The 23130-nt window shown below is 43.2% G+C and overlaps 1 protein-coding gene across 1 annotated transcript in view; it reads right to left on the bottom strand.

Moving 5' to 3' along the window:
- Positions 1–6754: 6754 nt before the first annotated feature.
- NUTF2 (nuclear transport factor 2) overlaps positions 6755–23130 on the bottom strand; it is a 32588-nt gene continuing 16212 nt past the window's right edge. Inside the window, exons 4-5 of the mRNA XM_083164128.1 lie at positions 22803–22901; positions 6755–7272 (exon numbers count right to left, since the gene is read on the bottom strand). Of these exons, the coding sequence (XP_083020254.1) occupies positions 7159–7272; positions 22803–22901 (213 nt within the window). The 3' untranslated portion in view covers positions 6755–7158. The remainder of the gene's footprint in view (positions 7273–22802; positions 22902–23130) is intronic.

Raw genomic sequence — 23130 nt, 5'->3', positions numbered from 1 at the left:
TAGGGACTCAAGGGTAATTATGCCACTATATAAAGCATTGGTGAGACCTCACCTAGAGTACGGAGTACAGTTCTGGGCCCCACACTATAAAAAGGACATCATAGAATTAGAAAAAGTCCAAAGGCGAGCAACAAAGCTTATTAGGGGAATGGAGAATTTAAGCTACGGGGAGAGATTAAGCAATTTGGGACTATTTACATTAGAAAAGAGACGTTTAAGGGGGGACATGCTCAACATGTACAAGTATATCAAGGGCCAATATAAGGAACTGTCACACACCCTATTTTCTACTAGAAAGGAATCTAGGACGCGAGGGCATGAGTATAGATTAGAAGAAAAAAGATTTCATTCAGCTAGTAGAGAGAATTTCTTTACGGTCAGAACAGTCAAACTCTGGAACTCTCTTCCCAGAGAGGTGGTAACGGCTGGCTCATTAAATGCGTTCAAGGCAAAGTTGGACAAACATTTACTGGAGAAAAACATCCATGGGTACAAATAAGAAATATAATCTGTCTGTAAAATACCAGAACCTACCAAATCAGCAATGGATATCTATACCAGGTTGAACTAGATGGACTTTTTTCAGCCTTACCTACTATGTAACTATGTAACATCGCAGTCGACTGTGAAACCTAAACTGCGTCAAAATCGTAAGTTTATTCCTACACCAAATTAAAAAAAAATATCTTTTCCACCAGGAAAATTTAAACATTAAAATGGGACCTTCTTCAAGATCATTTTATATTTCGCAGAATGTAGCAAGAGCGCAGTATGGGATAGGCAAAAAAATAAATATGTTTTTTGATACCCTAACTACATAAGCTTGTCCGCAGCCACCATTTAAATTTAAGGACAAGATGCTTTAAAAAATCTGCCATCAGTTTTTAATGTTTTTTGTAATATTCTTTTTCCCCTTCATGTAGATGAGGGACCCAGTAGTGCAGCCTGCTTGTGGGAGCAGCATCTGCTGCTGGGTTGGATAGGAGATACAGAGCACTGGATTGGGGATGACTCTTCAGACCTCTAAGCCAGTGATCCAAATACTCTGAAGTAACATACAATTCAACAGTTTTCAGACTTTTTGGATCACTGGCTGAGAGATTAGGAGTCATTAAGCTGACGGTCATAGCGACTTGATTCGGGACTAGGGTGGCCAATCCCGGGATCGGCGGGATCCCGGGATTTGGCCCCTAAAATGCCGGGATTTCAATCCCGTGATTAGAATTTCCAATCCCGGGATTTCGGGATTAGACTGCCGGGCAGCGTCTGAGCTAGTGCTCAGACGCTGCCCGGCTTCTCCCGTCCCGGGCAGTGTGGCTCTGCGCAGCGTGACGACGTCAGAGGTCACGCTGCGCAGGCCACATAACAGCAGCCGCATCCTGCGTGCACCGCGGCCGCGCTGACCTCCTGCCGCCTTCATGATACCGCCCACCCAGGCTGCCTGTCTGCCATCGCCTCTTCCTGGACCCCCATACCAGCGCCGGACGCCCGCCCAACAGCAGCCTCATCCTTGTGTGCACCGCGGCCGCGCTGATCTCCTGCCGCCTCCATGATACCGCCCACCAACCCAGGCTGCCTGCTTGCCTGGCATCGCCTCTTCTCGGAACCCCATACCAGCGCCAGACGTCCGCCAACCCACCCAGGCTGTATTTTACTGCCTAAACCCCCAGCTCCATCGCCCACCCGCCCGGCCGCACCGCAACTGTAAGTAAATATTAGGGCAGCCGGGCCGGGTTTTTGTATAAAGGAAGCCAATCCCGGGAATCGGCATTTTTCAATCCCGAATTCCGAGATTGAAAAAATGCCCCGGGATTGGCTTTCCTATTCGGGACTGATTAAAACTGAAAAAAAAAAAGTTAGACATTCTATATCATAGTCAGACACTCCCCAATTACTATAGGGCAAAGCAAATACCCAGGGGCTTTAGAGTCCATTATATGCCCACCATTGGCCGTCACAATGTGGCTTTTTGCAAACGATTGATTTCAATCCTTAATAAATGCTCCATGGATCTAATTTTGCTGGTGGTGGAAGATCAGTTTATTTGAGGTGGAGCACAAACAACGCAATATCTGCCGGAGTTCCACAGAATTGTTAAATAAATTGCAGGCACACATTGAGCAGTATAGGGGTGAGCTGCTAAAATTTAAGAACAACAAATTGCAGGTACAGCAAGATTATGCCCAGCATTCTGTATATAACTGGCTAAATGTGTCTTCTGCCAACCAATGCAAGGATAGAGTACCCCATTTTCAACGGAGAAGCCAACCGGGGCAGTATTCCAGCACATCGGACAGTGAGACCGAAGAGACCAGTTGTACTAGGGCCAAACTCCCCACTTTAGGGGGTCAGTATGCGGACTGTCATAGCAGGCTTTTTCTCGCTTATTGGAAACCGCGTTACCACAAGAACCAACTCCAGTCCGCCATAATCTTTCCAAAGAAGAGTTTGAGGCTTTAGTCTTTATCTACAAGAACTGATGTAATGATCCGTGGCGCGGACAAAGGGGGTTCCATTGTCATTCAGGACACTAATGACTATGTCAATGAATGCAATCGATTTCTGGATGACCCTATGACTTATCGTCTATTGGAACATGACCCTACACCAGTATATCAGATGGAACTCAATTCTTTATTACAACATACAACAGGAAGTAGTGGATGGTGTAATGTTCAATGAAGTGGTAAATAAGTTATTTGCACAGTATCCAAATGTGCCTGTATTTTAGACCATGCCTAAGCTGCACAAGGACGCAAAGAGGCCCCCTGGACGTCCGATTATTTCGGCTCGGGGATCTCTGTGTGAACCCTTGCCAGTTTATTTAGATTTCTATTTACAGTCTTGTATTCAGAACACTTTCACTTACTTGAAGGATTCAAATGTCCTTTTGAAGACATTTCATGACAATCCTCTGGTCCCACAGGGTGTGTCTTTGGCCACCATGTATGTGGCAAGTTTGTACACTGGCATCCCACACGGGATTGGAGGCAGTCAAACATTTAATTGTAGGTAATGCCCCGTACACAGGTCCCGATGTGTCATTTTTTTATTTCACTTCTGGAGTTAACCCTTAAAACACAACTATTTTCTGTGTAAAGGAGCTTTCTATATACTGCTCAATGGCTGTGCCATGGGATCTCCAGTAGCACCATACCTGGCCAATGCCTACATGTGGCAAGTTGAACGTGACCTTTTTTTTCACAAATCTGCAGGTCACTACAGCCATCCACATGTATTATAGATACATCGATGACCAGTTGTGGCCAATTGTAGCAAGTGACCCAGAGCTTAAACTGTTGCGAGGTAGGAACATTCGAGATTATGTTGTTAAAACTGATGTGGTGACCCCCAGAGTTGAGACATTGCATTTTCTAACTTGTGGGAATGGGTGTTAAAAATGTCTGGGTTGTACCACTTGCTGATACATGGCTGTGGACAACACTATTGCTCACCCACATTCGGGTAAAAATATCCCCAGCAAATGGGCGCTGACATGTTGTACAAAAATTGTGGTCTATGCCATATTTTACCCGTACGGGCTGTATTATATTGGGAAGACCAAATGCCCATTTAAGATCAGAATGGTGCAGCATCATTTGGCCATCCGCACAGCACTTGAAAAGGGCACAGGGGATCAACCTGTGGCCCGCTATTTTGAAGGGGCCAAACATGGGATGGCAACCCTAAAACATAAGATAATCGATCATGTCCCCCCCCCATCTATTAGGGGTAGCAATAGGCCCAGGAAACATTTACAGTTAGAATACCGGTGGATCCACCGACTAGATGTATTACTTCCAAAAGGACTCAATGAGTCGTTAGGCTTGATTAACTTTAGTTAGCCATCTATTATGACATCCATAGGCAGGTTCATCTACATGTGTACGTTTACATTTTATTGAGATATGATTGTAGTCATGATTATTTATCACATTTGTGACCCCAGATATATAGGTGTTCTAGTCTTACATACATACTTACATATATACATGTATGGGTTGGCAGCCCTGGTCTGATTAATGCTATGATGGTTAATTGTTCCATATTTTATTATTATATCACGCATTGCACATTTACATCAAGTATTCCCGATGTTTTTCACAAGTTACAAGTTTTGTATATACACTGCTCACATGTATAATCCTTTTTGTTGCAGTTCACTTTATTAGGCACTGATTTGGCTTAGGTTATTCATATGCATAATTCGATGCGCTCTGCACCGCTGGTTCTTCCATTAATGTTGTTTACATATTTTGTTTTTAGGGTTGCTGGGGCAACCTCCTCCCTGCTTCCTGACGTCACATCCGCCGGAAGAAGGAAGTGCGGGTGTCCGGAGACGCGATGGAGCTGCCGTGGGCGTCTCCATGGTGACAGGGATGGGAGATGTGGCGGGTAAGATAACTTATTCATTGCACTGATCCGGCACTCTGTTATAGATTTATCTTGCCCGGTACTTTCAACAAATTTGTATCCTCCAAGAAAAGAAGTGTCACTCCAGGACTTTGATGAATAAAGAGTGACGACTTCTTTATACAAGTCCTGGAGTGCCGCTTCTTTTCTTGGAGGAATATATATATATATATATATCAAGGTGTGTGTTGACCTGGCACTCCCCCAGCTGGTCAGGGACCCAGGTGCCTTCTGGAACAGTTGTACAGGAGTAGGCAAAGAAGCAGACAGCGGCACTCTGGGAATTTTCAAAAACGTATATTAGTGCAAAAATAGCATACCAACGTTTCGGGGCATAAGGTACCCCTTTGTCAAGGTGAACACTGCACTGTTCACCTTGACAAAGGGGTACCTTATGCCCCGAAACGTTGGTATGCTATTTTTGCACTAATATACGTTTTTGAAAATTCCCAGAGTGCCGCTGTCTGCTTCTTTGCCTACTCTATTATATATATATATATATATATATAGCGCAAGGTGGTACTCCCCCAGCTGGTCAGGGACCCAGGTGCCTTCTGGAACAGTTGTGCAGGAGTAGGCAAAGAAGCAGACAGCGGCACTCTGGGAATTTTCAAAAACGTTTATTAGTGCAAAAATAGCATACCAACGTTTCGGGGTATAAGGTACCCCTTTGTCAAGGTGAACACTGCACTGTTCACCTTGACAAAGGGGTACCTCATACCCCGAAACGTTGGTATGCTATTTTTGCACTAATATACGTTTTTGCAAATTTCCAGAGTGCCGCTGTCTGCTTCTTTGCCTACTCCTATATATATATATATATATATAAATATATATAAATAAAAAGCCTCCAACACAAAACCTCCAATGACAACAGATTTGTGGCTTACGTCACCACTCTTGCGTTTCACAGAAGTTGAACGCTGTGACGCACATCCGGAAACCTCAGAACTTCCGGTATTCACGGCCAGAGATCGGCTATGCACCGCATCTGAGTTTACTACTTTTCTGCATTTGATTGAAATTATAAAAGGTGCTCATAAGATATAGAATTAAAAACAGCCACTAGAAAAGGTTTCTGACACTAAGTAGATGAAGTGTCGGCCGGTCACTTCCGGTTCCGGCCATAACCATACCTCTAGCTAATTGATCATAGGATATAAACCCCTACACAGCAGCAGTCTCTACTACCCTGCTCCCCTTGTACATGTCCACAGCTGGACAAAACGCGTTGGGACCCTCCCCCAATCCTCTAAGCTCTGTACCGAGACTCTGCTCCCCAGTTCCAAACCAGGGAAAAGACTGAGATAAAACCTCTTAGCGAGCCAAGTACACTAAATGATTTATTAACATTGTAAAACTAAGTCAAATTGTGTATCAACTGATCCCACTTTCAGCCTCTGCACCCCCCCCCCCCCCCACCTATTTTTGTGCCCCTCACCTGGTACACCCATGTATATTTTATATGTCTTTTTTTTTAAATAAATGTTTATATATTGAACTTATCATATTGCTGTGGTCATATTGTAGACAAGTAAGATTGGGAGCCTGTTTATATACATATACATACACACACACACACACACACACACTTGTTATGGAATCGGCACTCATCCAATAGAATTTCACATGCCCTGGGTGCCTTCATTAAGATTTTAAATGCTGAGCAAAAATCTGCATCCAGCCCCGTCCTGCACCCGGCCGCCGGATGTCTGACAGGACAGGTAAGCACTTAAATAGATTTCATCTTGCAGTCTAAAATTGATTGTACCGTTTTCATCTCAGTTGGACAGCTAACAGGCCTTGATAAAAATGCCGGTCAGGCATTGAAACATCAGCCATCTTGCAGATGAGCTCATGTATGCTACCTTTTATCATTGAGCAATAAAATCAAGTTGTACCAAGACCCTTGGAGTGACGCAGTTTTACACACACATACATGCACAAAAAACTGCCAGAGTCACATCACCTACACAACCATTGTTATGGTGAAGTCCAGCCTGGACACACAGAACTGTTGTTACCTTGTGTGTTTTTGTCTTGAGTCCTGTTCCGTCACAAGTACACTAATTTATTTTTACAAAAATATATATTTTGAAACTTATACTTCCAGAATACATTTTTAAGCTTTAACCAATTTATAATGCAGGAAAGTAAGTACTGGAACCAATTTTCAACCTTATTCATGGAACGGATTTACCTAAGTGTCCCCACTCCATCACATGGAATGGCCCATGAGCTTATGGAGTGCAGTTTTTGTATTAATGTAATTCTAGTCATCTAGGAGAGAATAAACAGAATGACAAAATAATAAGATTCAAAAAACAAAGTAGGAGACCAATGAGATAGCAGCAGGTCAGGTCGATAGTGCCTTTTCGTTTTTTTTTTTTTCTTTTATTTCCAATTTCTTTGGATCACTAGAGAAACAAGTTTACATAAAAAGCAATCCAATCCAAAAAGGCAAAAGCTTGGACATTGTGTTAAATGCAAACAATTCCAAAATACAAATAAATTTATCACCCAAGTCTTTGCGCTGGTACACAATTAATAGCCGCTTACATATCTATACGGCATTAGGCTTATTACTTCCTTGCTCTGTTGTAATGGCTTTTTTCGGTTGATATAAACGGTGTATGGTGTTTGCAATGTTCCGTAGATATGGAGAATCATTTGTAGACATAACATAAAAGAGGAAATAAATGATTCAGAAGGGCAGATTATTATCCTCTCTTCAACTGGCGCAATTCAGCCAAAATTATGCAGAGAAAGTCGGAACATGTCATTTGTACAGACCCAGACATCTTGAACATTCTTTAGTAGAAACAGCTGATGAAATCCAATAACTGGGTCATCATCCGCCTGCAAAGAAAAAAAAAAAAGGATATAAACAAAGCAAATTAAATAAAAATTTGATTTTAAATTTAAATTTTCAAATATAAATTTGCATCTAACCAGTAACATATTTGTTGAATTTTCATTGAAATAATTGTCGCAGAATGTAGGGCACTGATTCTTAAAGCTGTACTACCACACGGAGTGAGAGGAGCATTATCTACCAAGTGCCCTATCAGTGCTCTGTGCTGACAAATTTCCTTGTGCTCTGTGGTCACTCAAAGCCCCAGCTGAAAGTAAGGACTGTGTTTTGGACCAAAAACTTTTTACCACAATAGGTGGTAGTGCAGGCCTAAGAATTACCCAATTGTGTTTTGTTTTTTATAGAAGTTGCAAAAAAAAAAAAAAAACTAAGTGTGAACAGCAACTACACAAAGCAAATAAAATAATAAATTCTTTTTTTATGGGGAAAAAAAAAAAAAAACAGTAAAAACAGTATATTGGTAAAAGAAAATACACATTTGGGACGTAAGCCACATGGATGGTAAGGAGAACTTTTCACCTGAATTCAGACTATGCCGCACTTAAGACATACAAGCGAATATCACTGCAGTCTCGTGAAGCATCACATCGCGATTAAGAAACATTCGGGCAAAAATATGCAAAACAACGCACTCAGCCTAAGCCAGGATACATATTTTCATTCAAATAGATGTAACAGAATGCATCAATCCCATTATATTTTATATAATTATATTTTGCCCCAAATCTGCTTTACGAGACAGTACTGAATAATTGGATATGCAAGTTAAGCGCTCTGCAGTCTAAAAGATAGTTACTTTCTCCTATTTCTACCTATAATGTCCTTTGGCTGTTTTGCTCCTCTCCTTTCTTCCTCTCAGACACGTCAACTCCCTACAAAACTTTAAACAGGCCCTCAAGACCCACCTCTCCCGTGTCACTTCTGTCTGCCCCTCCCCTTTGGAATTTAAGCTATTACGAGCAGGGCCCTCGTTATGTGCTTTTCTGGGAAATAAATAAATATACACACACACACACACACACCTGCCATCCAGGATACTGCTTCAGTGTCCTGTCCCCTGATGGAACCATGTACTTGTCCTAAATTGTCTTGTACTCTAATGTATTTGTTTTTTGGCTCATGTATGTATTGTTAGGTGCTGCAGAAACCTTGTGGAGCCATATAAATAAGTAAATAAATAAATAAATATATGTAACAAACGTTGTTACTGACCTGGAAAGCATTAATTTACAATGTATTTGCAATACTCTTTAATACTGTAGCATTTATATGGAGAAAAGAATGTGTAAACTATATTTCTTGTACATCAAGCCTGCGGGACACGTAAATCTATGGGTCGTATGTTTGATATTACTATTGTAAAACGCAACGGAATCTGCTGCGCTATATATGACGCTGTAATGGAATCTGCTGCGCTATATAAGACACTGTAACGGAATCTGCTGCGCTATATAAGACGCTGTAACGGAATCTGCTGCGCTATATAAGACACTGTAACGGAATCTGCTGCGCTATATAAGACACTGTAACGGAATCTGCTGCCCTATATAAGACGCTGTAACGGAATCTGCTGCGCTATATAAGACACTGTAACGGAATCTGCTGCCCTATATAAGACACTAACGGAATCTGCTGCCCTATATAAGACACTGTAACGGAATCTGCTGCGCTATATAAAACACTGTAACGGAATCTGCTGCGCTATATAAGACGCTGTAACGGAATCTGCTGCGCTATATATGACGCTGTAATGGAATCTGCTGCGCTATATAAGACACTGTAACGGAATCTGCTGCGCTATATAAGACGCTGTAACGGAATCTGCTGCGCTATATAAGACACTAACAGTTTCTTATATAGCGCAGCAGATTCCGTTACAGTGTCTTCTATAGCGCAGCAGATTCCGTTACAGCGTCTTATATAGCGCAGCAGATTCCATTAGTGTCTAAGACGCTGTAACGGTATCTGCTGCGCTATATAAGAAACTGTAAATAAATAAATATTTTGTTTAAGACACAAAATGAAAAATTCTACTCAGTTCTGCTTTAAATGGATAAAAGACGCCTGTTAACATGACGTTTATTTTATTTTATAACTTCACTGTATCTCTTCTTATCAAAGCCATGCAATCTCCACAGATGTTAATTTCTTCATTTATAGAGACTCTTTCATCCACAAAGACTTTCTTCCGAACATATCCAAATCGCCTCATTAATCAATGGCTTTCTTTCCTCACTAGGACATTCCTTCCCCAGAATATTGTCATACAATATCTTGTAATCCATAATTTGTTTGTCTATGTACACATTATTTTAATTATTTTATTTATGTTAATAAAAAATTCTATGGATAGAGTTATCTATATATCTATATATTGTCCTAAGCTCATCCCCTTGCATTACTGCAGCTACTGGTTTGGTCAGGAAGCCGTTGCGCTCCCTTAACCCAGTTGTCTGAATGCCTCTGTGGGAACAGACACAGTGATCTTTCTCCTCTCCTCTTATAGGGAGGCAAAATATTTTTTTTTTTTTTTTTGTTTTTATTGCGCTTGTATTGTGGTGTGACTTTCTCAGTGATCTGTATTTGCACATAGCATTAGTATTGATTTGATCTGCCGGCGTGCGCTACATATAGCTAGACTGTGTGGGGAATATGATGAACAAGACCAAGCTCACAATTTGCAGGAGCCATCAACTGTAGTAATTATAGAAATGGCATGCGCCCAGAGTCTAGGTTGGTCAGCTTCCCAATTAATGCAGCTTGTGGCGCTTCATTGAATAGAGCAGGTTTGGTAGTTTCCTCAGTGCGGGTTCTAGAGTCACTTGTCCTGGGCAGTGCTTTGGAGCCTATGGCATCAGAATTTCAGGAGGTTTCCACATATTTAGATTTTTTGTTTTGGATTCTAAGCAATGCAAGGCCCGTTAACATCTGCCTTCATCCATGATTTGGTAGGTTACGGATTCAGTTGAGGTGGAGGGTAAGCCGCCGAAAGAACTCAGTCTAAAAATTAAAGTTTTCCCCCCCCAGCATGGGTTTGGCACATAAAAGATACATTTTCTAGGGTCAACAGATGCATGAAAGCCAATGCTGCAAAGAAATCTATTGCCTAACGGGGTCTGTCCCATCACAATCAAAGCTGTGGTCGATTGCTCCAGTTTAAAGACCGATGCTTGGGGTCATATTCAGATACCTGGGTGCTGGACATCATTTCTATTACCTCCGGGGTCCACCACCTTAGCATTTTTCTCTGAACTGCTCTACCCCAGGGATGCAAAAAGAGGGTAGTATTATACCCAAGCTATAAAAAACTTTTTTTCTTCTTCAGGAGTATTGCTCTGGTTCCAAAGCATGGACACTATGATACTACTCAACCTCTACTCAGAAACTAAACATTTCCTTCTGTACAAATCAGAATTTTCTTGACTTAAAAAGTTTTGGGCAGATCATTATCAAATTAAATCTCTGCTTAGTAATTCACAGAATGGAGCTAAAAAAAAGTTTTGGCCTTACTGGATGTTAGGGATGTGCAGTTTTTGGTTCCTATTTGGCCAGGTCATCTCATTCATCCTGTTAAAAAAATCAGATCTGCTTACTATTAATTCCAGGTCCTACCATTCTAAATAGTCACGTGGCTGTTCTCTAAGACCACAGTTGTAACGGAGAGACTGCTACACACTGAAGGTACCTTATTAAGATGATATACTTGTAAATTCCAATTTGGTTTCACAGTTACAAGCACACATAAAATCACACAGTACAGGTACTTCAGGATCACAGCTGGATCCTAAGTTTCAAGAAGAGTCACATGGTTGTCAACATCTGTTCCTTGAGGTGGTCTTAGACACCTTTCTATAGCTCACATTTCTCTTAAGAGTTCAAATCTTGGAACCTCCAGAATGTAGTCACAACAATACTTTTGGCACCATGTCCATCATTCTTAAATTCCATTGGGACAATGTGCATGGCTTTTCTCATCTCAGCTGCTTCTTTTGTCCACCAGTACATGTCAATCCCCCACCAATTGGTGGTCATTTCCGTTTATGTGCTCTGGGGATGATCCTTTGGTTACAAAGGCTCAATCCTAAAATGACACAGACAAAGGTCTCCTCAGTCGGAGAGCAATTACATTACAGTTTTCTGTCTCCTGTGACAACTCTTCCAATCACTCTTGGGAGCCCAATCTTTCCTGGACAACTCAATGACTGTGGCATATGTAAATCAAGGCGACTCCAAGAGCACAGGAGCGATTGCCTTCCGGAGTAAAAATTGTTTTGGCAACCTCATTGGTGTTCATTCGAGAAGTAGAAAATTGGGAAGCGGACTTCCAAAGCAGAGGAGAGTGGTCACACTTTGGGGATAGATCATAGTTTGGGTTCTTCTTTGCAGACAGATCTGCTGCTACATGGTCAGTTTCTGCTTTTGAGGGCTACACCTTGTGGTATGAACAGAAAAGGGTTCAAAACATCCAAGTTTCAACTCTCTAATTTCTTGGCCTTCATTTAGGGTAGGCCTGGCCAACCTGTGGCTCTCCAGCGGTTGCGAAACTACACATCCCAGCATGCATTAGCAGTTTTAGCATTCCTTAAATGCAAAACTGAAGCAAGGCATACAGGGACTTGTAGTTTCACAACAGCTGGAGAGCAACAGGTTGGCCAGGCCTACTTTTTAAAAGCTAATTTAAAGCTTTGTTTTTAATAATACAAATTTCCAGTCATGACAAATTTTAAATTGTATTTGGCCCTCCTTTCATAGGTTCGATACTTTTTACAGGATTGCATATTCAACCACCATTGTCTCCACCGGTAGCACTGTGGGATCTTACTATAGATCTATTGGCTCTCAGGTGACCCCTTTGAAGCCTCTAGATATAGTGGATCCTCTGTTGGTTACTTGTAAGCTGGTCTTCCTTAGTACAATTGCCTCAGCTCAGAATGTCCAAGTTGGGGGATTTGGTCTTTCAAGTCATCTTCTCTTCTTTTCCATGACAATCAAGTGATTTCTCTGTACGGTTCCTACATTCCAGCCATAACTTGTTTTGGCATTCTACTTAATCAGGAAATCTACTTAATCAGGAAATCTTCCCAGCTTTTCCTCCTTTAGAGACTTCCTGGGACCGGGAGCCAGACGGCTCCCCGACAGTCATTACGCAGACGTCGGAATCCCGACTCCTCCCTTGTGGGGGTCCACGACCCCCATAGAGGGAGAATAAAATAGGTGGCAAGCGCAGCTCGCCACCGTGCCCGCAGCGAGCCCGCAAGGGGCTTCATTGCGCTCCCCACGCTGTGCAGTCGGGATTCCGACGTCTGACTAATAACTGTCGGAATCCCGACTGTCGGGTTTTTATACCACACCCCCTGGGACCAGGATGATCTGATTATGTTAGACATAGTTCAAGCTCTGCAGATTTACTTTGACAAATCATCTCTCCACTTGCTTGTTCTCTTAAACGCACATACATTTTGCACATAGTTGGCTGGCAAGTAGACCATTGTGCATTGTAGCTGCTGGGCCATCACTTAAGGCCTATTCTAGTGCAAAGCGAATGACACCAGATGTCAGTGCATTCCACTAGGGAGGTGGCAACCTTCTGGGCGTCACGACTCAAGGCTTTGGTGGAACATTCAGGTTGTGCAGCAAATTGGTCCACTGTCCAAAAGTTTGGTTATTTACAGTGTTAGTCTCCAGTAAAGACCACTTTGGGCATACAGTTACAGTCAAAGTTAGCCAGTCTGAGTGTTCCCTCCCCTTGGTGTGCCAGTTGAAAAATCCCATGGTCCAGTGTCCCCCAACCTTGATGTAGGAGAAAACAAAATTTTTGGGTACTTCATGTTGAAACTCCTTCTCTGAGTCAGGTCCCTAATGGGACAAGTTAAACGTTGGAGGTATGGAATATTGTTGGGAGCTATGACACTATTGAGAAACCGTTAGGAAGGAACGCAGATAACTGAAGCTGGTTGTGCCACAATCTTTGGGTATGTGAAGGTGTTAAAATGAAGATATATCTAAGGGTACATTTATTAAACCTTCCTGCAGCTAAGGATTTTACCAGTCCATGGCTGACCCCATTTTTCCACTTTAGCGCTCACCACTGTTTTGGTTTGTGGTTTATGCCGCACCCACACAAATGAAACCTTTAAAAAAATAAAAAAAACACACACACACACCCCAGGTCTTCTGAAAAATAATATACCTTTGATTGTGTTAAACACACCAAGTAAAATTTTACCAAAAATGGCTAAAAGTGGAATAAAATAACCCCCCAACATACCCCTTTTTCACATTGCAGATGCTGGGTCACAACAGGGATTTTGACACGGGTCCATCCTGGGAGCGACCCAGCATTTTCAAGGTAAAGCTCCCCTCGGTGACTCGGCAATAAGCCAAGTCGGAGCAGCGCTTGGAGCTGAAGCGGCCTCATCCCTATAATGTAAACAGGACCCTGATCGCCCGACCTGGGTTACCTGATTACACTGACCAGCAACCCAAATCTAACTCAAGTAAAACCCTTCTTTTAACATGGGTCGGCATGCCAGGTTGCTAGACCTAGGTTTTTCTAAATGGCTCTTTCACACGACACAGATAACCGGGTTGACCCGGTAATAACCCAGGTCAGAGCCAGGTTATTTGTTCGCTGTGAAAGGGATAACAGATACTTTGTTTTTGTTTCAAAAGTAATCCTCTATTCCAAATTGCTTTGAAGCTTCAAAGCAGATTTACACCAAAATAATCTATGTACAGTACCTGAAAATTATAAGTTTCCGTAACTAGAATTCAAGAAGAAAAATAACACTATAGAAACATATATGGTCAATTCTGGACTATGAGGTCTCCAATACCATTAAGCTGCGAGATGTTACCAGCATAGTCCCAATGGGTGGTAGTATGGTAGAGGAGGCTGAGCAAATTCACTTGTTAAAGTGTCAGGTAAACCTGGATGACTGTGCAAGTCTGCCGCCACCTCGGAAAGCCTTGAGATGTATTAAATTATTTAAGTTATTTTTTTGGAGAAAGCAAAGTCCATGAAGTCCATATGCAAGAATAAACTCTACGGTTACGTGGTGCAGGGTAAAAAGGCCCAGGCTCAATACGTTTCCCTGGGATGAGAGCTTCCCAGCTTCATCAGGAGCAGATTATACATGGACTCCTACCTGTTACACCCATCTAACCCATGTGGCATGTATGGTGGACTTCAGGTCCTACTCCATCTACAGTAAAATAAATATTGTATAGTAAACAGATGCTTAAACCCATGTTACACTTCCTGAAATATCCCAGGTTTTTGCACGGGAGCGCGCAAAAACCTGGGATTGCATGCAGTGTAAATGCTGCCAGTTGAAATGACCCAGGTCGAGTGACCTGGAATCTTAACCCGAGTAGCGAGCAGGGTTTAACACTGGCTCAACCTGGCTCGTGGTTAATTATGCTGGGTGGGAACAACAGTCTAAATAAGGGTCACAAGCCGGGTTGCGCCTGTGTTGAAGCCACGCCCAAAGCCCGGAAGCGACCTGGCTTTAGGGGTAAAAGTGTTATTAGTAAGAATTACATCTTTCATTGAAACAGAGGACAAAAGGGGCAATCCAGCTATCCAAATCCCCAAGCAAGCACACACCTCTCATCGGGAACAGGAATCAATTAAATGTTGTGTAGGGCCAGCCTGAAGACCTCATTGGTACACACCCAAGCACCAGTCAAATATTTCAATAAAAAGATTTGCTGAAATCCCAGGATTTGGTCATCATCTGCCTGAGCAGAAGGTATGGATGGAGAAAAAACAAAGGTTAATAAGGAAAGAAGAAGTGAGAGGGAGAGCGTGGAAAAGAAGTGAGAGGGAGAGCGTGGAAAAGTAGTGAGAGGGAGAGCGTGGAAAAGAAGTGAGAGGGAGAGCGTGGAAAAGAAGTGAGAGGGAGAGCTTGGAAAAGAAGTGAGAGGGAGAGCGTGGAAAAGAAGTGAGAGGGAGAGCGTGGAAAAGAAGTGAGAGGGAGAGCGTGGAAAAGAAGTGAGAGGGAGAGCGTGGAAAAGAAGTGAGAGGGAGAGCGTGGAAAAGAAGTGAGAGGGAGAGCGTGGAAAAGAAGTGAGAGGGAGAGCGTGGAAAAGAAGTGAGAGGGAGAGCGTGGAAAAGAAGTGAGAGGGAGAGAGTGGAAAAGAAGTGAGAGGGAGAGCGTGGAAAAGAAGTGAGAGGGAGAGCGTGGAAAAGAAGTGAGAGGGAGAGCGTGGAAAAGAAGTGAGAGGGAGAGCGTGGAAAAGAAGGAGAGCGTGGAAAAGAAGGAGAGCGTGGGAAAGAAGGAGAGTATGTGAAAGAAAAATGGTGCAGAGCGAGAAAAGGGACATCGGGGTCTATTCAAAAACACAGAGAAAAGCCCTGTTTTGTGGAAAACCGGGCTTTTCTCTGCGTCGGGTTATTCATGGAGCAGTAACAGACTTTAGCAACTACACTACGACGCAGAGAAAGCAAAATATACAAAACAAAATGGGACCGCAAACAGAATAGCACTTCACGACGCAAAATGAGGTGACCTACAGTATATGGGTTATTGTAATACATAATAAAATGTGGTTATTGGACATTAAGCAATAAAAACGTACCGCAACGCTTCGCAAATAGACCGCATAGAAAGAAAAGCAAGAGAGAAGAGAGTGAAGGAATGGGCAGATTAAACAAGGGATATTCTTAAAAAAGCATTACAAAATGATAAATGGTGTTCCGTCAATCCGCTCAAACACATGACAGTTAAAAGCTGGTAGGCTGTATCATTTATCATTGGTAATGAGTGATAACAAGAATACCACTTGTTTAATCTGGCCTATAGAAAAAGAGTTGGGGTTTCAAAGTGATAAGAAGGAAGAAGTAATAGTAAAACCATATGCAAAGTTCAAGCAAAGTTAGTGGCGTTTGATGCACAAATGATTTATCTGTATTAGCACAAATCCAAACTTTTGCAGGAACTTCAATCATAAAACCAGCAACTTTATGAAGTAAAAAAATGTACTTACAACCATGCATACATTATATTTTCCAAATTTCAGTGCAAAGACACAGTTTCTTCTCAAGCGTCTGTGAGCGAAACATGCACTGTGAATTTGAAAATTTATCACTAGGGATTTTTTACTTTGAAATGACTACAGAACTACTAAAACTGCAAACCATGCTCTCGTTATCTCCCGCATTGATAAATACAACTGGTCTTACCAGAAAGAGAATCTCCACTACAATCCCTTCTGAATGTAGCAGAGGCTAATCTTGCTTGCTAGACGTATGTCTGTGGATTCCATCAGTCAGTCCCTCAATTGTGTTCTTCCATATTCAATATAGGAGTAGCTTTACTCTATATACACACACACACACACACACACACACCATTAACCAAACTGTACATGAACATATAATTCGGTTTCTCAAATTATCTCCCAACCGACCTCTTTCATCATTTACAAAAACTGCATCTCTTCACACACATTATTGGCTCCCATTCACAGGTGAAGGAACTTTCTTTGTGCAATGCCCTCCAATGTGACGGCTTCTGCAATGTATTTTCACTTTGTGCGGTTACCATGTTTAGCCCACAAACTCTCCAGCCCACCCCCAGTTCCTATCTGCTCCTTCATCCAATCTGTCTTCACATCATACAGAAACAAGGTAGCAGACTAGCTTCCGTAACTATAGATTGGAGCAGGCTCAGCTAGTAGATCTACGTAGGCGCACACATTTGTGTCTTCACTTTCCCATCATCCTGACCTCTGGCCAACATTGCTGTGGGATACTATCATTATGATGGCCGCACTCGCGGTTTCCACCTCACTGAAAAGAACCAGCAAGGTGGAAACCGCGAGTGAAGGGGGGTCGTTGAATACTGACTGCAAGCTATGACGGTGAGCTATCAGCACTGGTCGCCTAAAGGGCACAGAACATACCCCATAATGTCAAAACACCTATTCACTAAGTACTACTAAAAGCTATATCACATAAAGCAGCGTTACAGACTGTACGAGCATTTATTACGATAGTAGCCTAGGTCACTCGTGTTACTTAGTATAGGACTCAGAGGCAATTACTAGTCACAGTCTACACAAAGACCACGAACACAGAAGTATTTGCTTTTTACACAATTATTTGGTTTCTACACACACTTCACACATCTCCTTTGTAATAGATTTGTATGAGGTCAGTGATTTTGGTGTAATGCATACTATGCGGGTATCCTATTAGCAGTGGTACTTTACCGCTATGAGGATCGCCAGTGGCCACCTTATGAAGCGCGATGCTCGCACCCCCGATACCTGCTGTTCTAGGTTACTATACTTCAGAATAATCCATGATGACTAGCTGGCCCTGTGCGTTTTGCCTGTTTGCAGGTCCATTATCAGACAAAGACATCGGCTAATTGGATGCCACAAAAATGACCATTTGTCTACGATCACGATATCTAGACATTTTTATTGACCAAAACTACATTGGGCTAATAGAATAGCACCCATACCATGAATACTACGTCATTTCAGACTTAAAAAAAAAAAAAAGTATTAGTTTGGACTTTATTTCTGGTCTGGAAATTATATATAGTGTTCCCGCTAGGCTGTTTTAGCGGGGTGCTGCGCCCTGAACGATTTTTAAAGGGCAAAATGCGCCCTGCCCCTCTGGCAGCGCCCCGCTAAAACAGCCTGTCTCCTACTCTTAGCGTGATACCGGGGAAGCCCGGCGCCGCAGTATATAGCGGTGCCCGGCGCTTCCCTGGCAGCGGAGAGCCTTCGGTGCGGCCAGGCCCGCCCCTTTCAATGACGACGACGCCGGGCCCACCCATTTTCTTGACGACGACGGCCGGGCCCGCCCATTTTCATCACGACGCGGCCCGGGCACACCCCTTTTGTGACGTCGGTGGTCCCGGTCCGCCCCCTTGACGATGCCCCCGTGCAGCGGCACCTTGCCTGCCCCGGTTCCTAGAAGGAACACTAATATATATATATATATAATCTCTCTCTACAGATCTAGATGTGTGTGTGTGTGTGTGTGTGTGTGTGTGTGTGTGTGTGTGTGTGTGTGTGTGTGTATGTTAAACGTATACAATCAATCACATACAAATTATTTTAGTCTAAGCATAGGAATAAAGTGCATCCATTTCCAAACAAATTAAAAGGAAGGTAGAAATTGAATAAACACAGATGTTTCAGCACTCACCATAGCGCATCCTCACCTTCACAAAAAAAAAAAAAAAAAAGAGGGGGGTGGGGGGGTGGTTTCAGATCATGGATTTCTCCTCATGCCTCTAAACTCCTCTCTCTAACCCTTCTCTCTCGGCCTCACCCAATGGTCTGACTCCTCTACCCACAAGGAGGGACACTGGCTTGATTTGGTATTCACCAGGCTATGCTCTGTTTCTGAATTCCCTCTCTCGGATCACAACCTCCTCCATTTCTCCAAACTCTATAATACGTAAATCATGCAAGCCTCCTCTAACCCGCAGAAATACTAATGCTACTGATTTTCAACAACTTTCTACCTCTCTGCAACATCTGCTCTCACCTGTCCTGAGACAGCTGTAACACACCTGAACCGGACTCTACAAACTGCCCTTGATGAAGCTGCTCCAGCTACTCCTTAAAATCCACGTAGGCTTAGATGCCTTACCGGTCTTCCTAAGAAAAGACTCTCACCACTACAATCCATTTTGAATGCAGCAATGAGGCTGATCTTCCTGGCTAGATGTTCAACATTTGCTGATCCGCTCTGCCAGTCCCTCCATTGGTTGCCTGTATATTACTGCATTCAATATAAAATACTTCTACTTACATACAAAGCCATCACTCTGACTGACTACACAGACTTATATCTCTTTGCTTATCTCAAAATATATCCCCACCCGACCTCTCCACTCTGCACAAGATCTGCGTCTCTCATCCACACTCATTACTCGCTCCCACTTACACCCACCCTATGGAATGCCCGGTACTTGTTTCCTAGCACGACGCCAGCGATAAAAATTGTATCCATCGGGACCCCCAAAAATCGCGTCGATCGCATCACATGCAACCAAATCGCATGCGATGGACGCGATTTTTACATTGGCCCCAATGTTAAATGGCCCCCAGATCCCAATTTTTATTGTTTCCCAACCCTGATGGTTCAAATGCCCTCCCATTGTTAACGCCACCCGACGATGAACGCCAACCCGAAGCGTGGCGAGCGCAGTGAGCACGCGAGGGGCGGCGGTACGCGTCCTCCGACCTATTCATACCCCCACTATCCACGTCGGCGTGGAGTTGATTTTATATAGTGTGGCGAGCGCAGCGAGCCACCGAGCCCGAAGCGTGGCGAGCGCATCGAGCCCCGCAAGGGGACGCACATTACTTCACAGGTATTACGCGGCCGCTCGCCACGCTTCGGGCTCGGTGGCTCGCCACCCTATATAGAATCAACTCCACGCCGACGTGGATAGTAGGGGTATGAAAAGGTTGGAGGACGCGTACCGCCGCCCCTCGCGGGCTCGCCACGCTTCAGGTTGGCGTCCATCGTGGGGTGGCGTTAACAATGGGGGGGGGGGGGGGGGGGCATTTAAATATGAAGATTGCCCTTCACTGGAGATCAGAGGCCTACCCAAATCCTTATAAACACATACAATCTCCCCCCCCCACACACACCAAACGCAGTCAGGTAGGTAACATGCTCCCAATATCTGCCAGTGTGACTACTCTGCTCCATAGTGCTGTGTCTGCGTCCTCCTCACGACTCCACCTGGCGCTTGGTATTACACTTGAAGTAAGGCTTTGATGTAGCTGCTCAGCCACAGAAGCCAATTCCAATAAGCTCCCGCACAGCATTTGTGCTTACATTAATGCCAGTGGAATTCTGGGACTGGCATTGGCAGTGTTGGTGACTTTTACCCACCATGCGCCTTAGCAGTCAATGACCCCACTGTGATTTTATAGGCTCTTCCACATTCCTAAAATGTTCTTATATCACTTAAAGTTATTATTACGTTTCTTATATAGCGCACACATATTCCGCAGCGCTTTACAGAGAATATTTGAACACTCACATCAGATTGTAAGCTCCTCAGGACTATTTTTCCCTACCACATGTACACGCACACACAGACATTCTAGGGTTAATTTTACCCGGAGTAAACCCACGCAAGTACGGGGAGAATATACAAACCAGTTGACTGAAATATCCAGCAAGGATAACATTTTTGACAGTCTTATTGCAAAGGTGACATCCTATCACAGTACCATGCTTAAAAAAAAAAAAAAAAAACATATCACACACACACACTATTCTGCCTTCTTCCTCTACTAAATGAATATTAAAATTCATAAAAAATAAATCAGACACCTAAAAGCCACCCCCGATACCAGTGCATTAGATTAGTTTCCAGCAATAAAAACTGAATATTTAGCCAAATAAAATAAATAATCATTTTTCCCAAAGTGCTCCCTCTACTTTGTATAGTGTGAAGTGTAGGAGCACTAGCATAGCACAAGGAATAATATTAAGGAAAATATTATGGGCCAGCCTAAGCTTCAAAAGTGATAAAATGGGGAGTGAAAAACAGCCGGCCAATCAGCTCCTACCTGCCATGTCACACACTGGGTTTGAAAAATGTCAGGCAGGAGCTGATTGGCTGTCTTTTTATCACTCTCCATTTTATCACTTTTGAAGCTTAGTGCATCTTGCCCTATGTCATCAATTCCACCTGGAACCAAGGCTCCAATTAGTCTGCTCTTTTTGGCTACAAGTGCCTTTTCCTTTGATAAAGCCCTTTATACTGTGATCGAAACTGGTCAGAGACCACCGACACAAGTGGACACTTACCTGGCTACTTTGAAGAGCTCATCGGTGAGTCCACATAAATGTGGTGGAGATGGCTACAGATGCTTGGAGAATGGTGATTGAAGAATAGCATCACAGTGGGGAGAGCTACAGAAGGTCTGGCCCGGAGTGATCATTAACCCAGTTTTGAGAGACTACCACAGGGCCCAGGGAAGGGACCTCGTAAGTGCTGTGTCCACACGAAAGGTCCATACACACTGGATGACTATTCCCAGCATGTATGGACAGCGATGGTCACTATCATCACTGCAGGGAAATGCAGACACACTGAGCGGCTTTCCCTCTGCCCGGCACTGACAGAGGGGGGAGGGGGGCGTTGCATAGCAGAGCGCTATGCACAGCAGATGAACGGCTTTCCCGGCGATGTTGCAGGAGCGCGCAGCAGGGCTTCTACCAGGTCTGAATAACCCCCTATATCAGGTATATACCTGCCCTGTTTGGCCATAAGAAAGCAGCAATTAACTGGATTGCCTCGCGTATATCAGCTCTACAAAAAGGGGGTTCCTATGAAAAATTGCCCGGTGATGTGGGTGCGGACAGCTGACATCAGCAGATGTCATCCCGCTTCCCGCACAGGGCGCTCTCAGATCAGAGACACCATAGAGGCGTCTCAGATCTGCGAGTGCTGCAGAAATCACTTAATGGCCACAGAACATCAAATGATCTCTCCCCTGCTCCAAAGGCTGCAAATGGATGATTAAGCAAATCGTCCATTTGCAGCCGTGCAGGGGATCACATGATGCGGGTGAGGGGGGGGGGGGGGGGGGGGGGGGGGGGTGTATTTGCAAGGCTGTGAATTTTGCAGTCAGCCAGAATAAGGGCCTACTCTGGGACCTTTAGCTCAACCAGGAGGATTTCTCCATTGTCACTTGTCTAAGAGAGAACGACAAATATAACATCTTCTGTAGACGCTGGACTTATTTATACACAAGGTGTTTTACGAATAAGGGCCGTACAGTATATTCTTCACAGTATTATCAGGTCTTGACTTATTCCTTATCAGGATTTGATATTTTGTATTTTGAGATGATTATATATGATTTAATCTACGTATTGATGATATGAACTTATTTTTTTTTGTCTGCACTCAGCTATTGCAGCCGATGAATTCTGTCCAGAGAGGAAATGAACTCTACAGCGAAGGTTAGACCAGTATCAACACAGTTTGCCCTTAAAACAGCCTCCAAACAAGACTTCACTTCGAACCAGGAAGGACTCTGCTTCCTTCACTGGTCATATGAGTGCAAAGTGCACTGTACAACGTACAGTAGAACAAAAATAGTTAATCTTCAGTGTATGTGCTCCAATAAGAATAAAATGTGTACACACGGTGAGATTTGACATATTTGGACTATAGTCAAAATCGTATGCAGATCGCACAGATTTTTTACCTTGCGGATCGCTCCCGTGACAGCACAAAATCGAAACCCAGATAGCACACACCATTTTATACGTGTGACAGTATCTTGGCAGCAATAGACTGTGTTTGCATGCTCTGTAGATATCTCTGTGTGATGATATAGCTCCAACAAAACTAGAAGATCACATCAAAAATGGTCGAAACATTGCCAAATGGTTAGAGAGATAAAAACCAACCAACCATGCATAAGAATGTAATTAGTTTAATTAGCAATACATGCAACTCAAAAGGTTAATCAAAATCTAGTGGAATGTAAAATAAAAAAAGATTACCTTAAGCTGACCTACAACCATACTGACTATACAGTTGTCAGGTGTCGGCTGATGGTCTTGGGAAGTGATGCTATGTTGGATTTTCTGAAAGGGAAGACTCTGTAAGACAATAAGAGAAAGGTCCGTAACCGTTATTTGTGTCTGGTTATATTATGGAATGATTTAATTTACACTAGTACTGTATTCTAGGTGCAGCCACCCCAGTGACAAATATAGAAGAATTATTCTCCAACTAGTTCCTCTTAGGTGGGGATCATTCGGGCTACAGCAAGTTGGTCAAATCATTAGGTCAACACGAGTTTAGGTCGACAATCAAAAGATCTTTTCC

Source organism: Crinia signifera, chromosome 11 (assembly GCF_055691185.1).
Source record: "Crinia signifera chromosome 11, ASM5569118v1, whole genome shotgun sequence".
Taxonomy (NCBI): Eukaryota; Metazoa; Chordata; class Amphibia; order Anura; family Myobatrachidae; genus Crinia; species Crinia signifera.
This window is presented reverse-complemented; position numbering and strand designations above follow the sequence as displayed.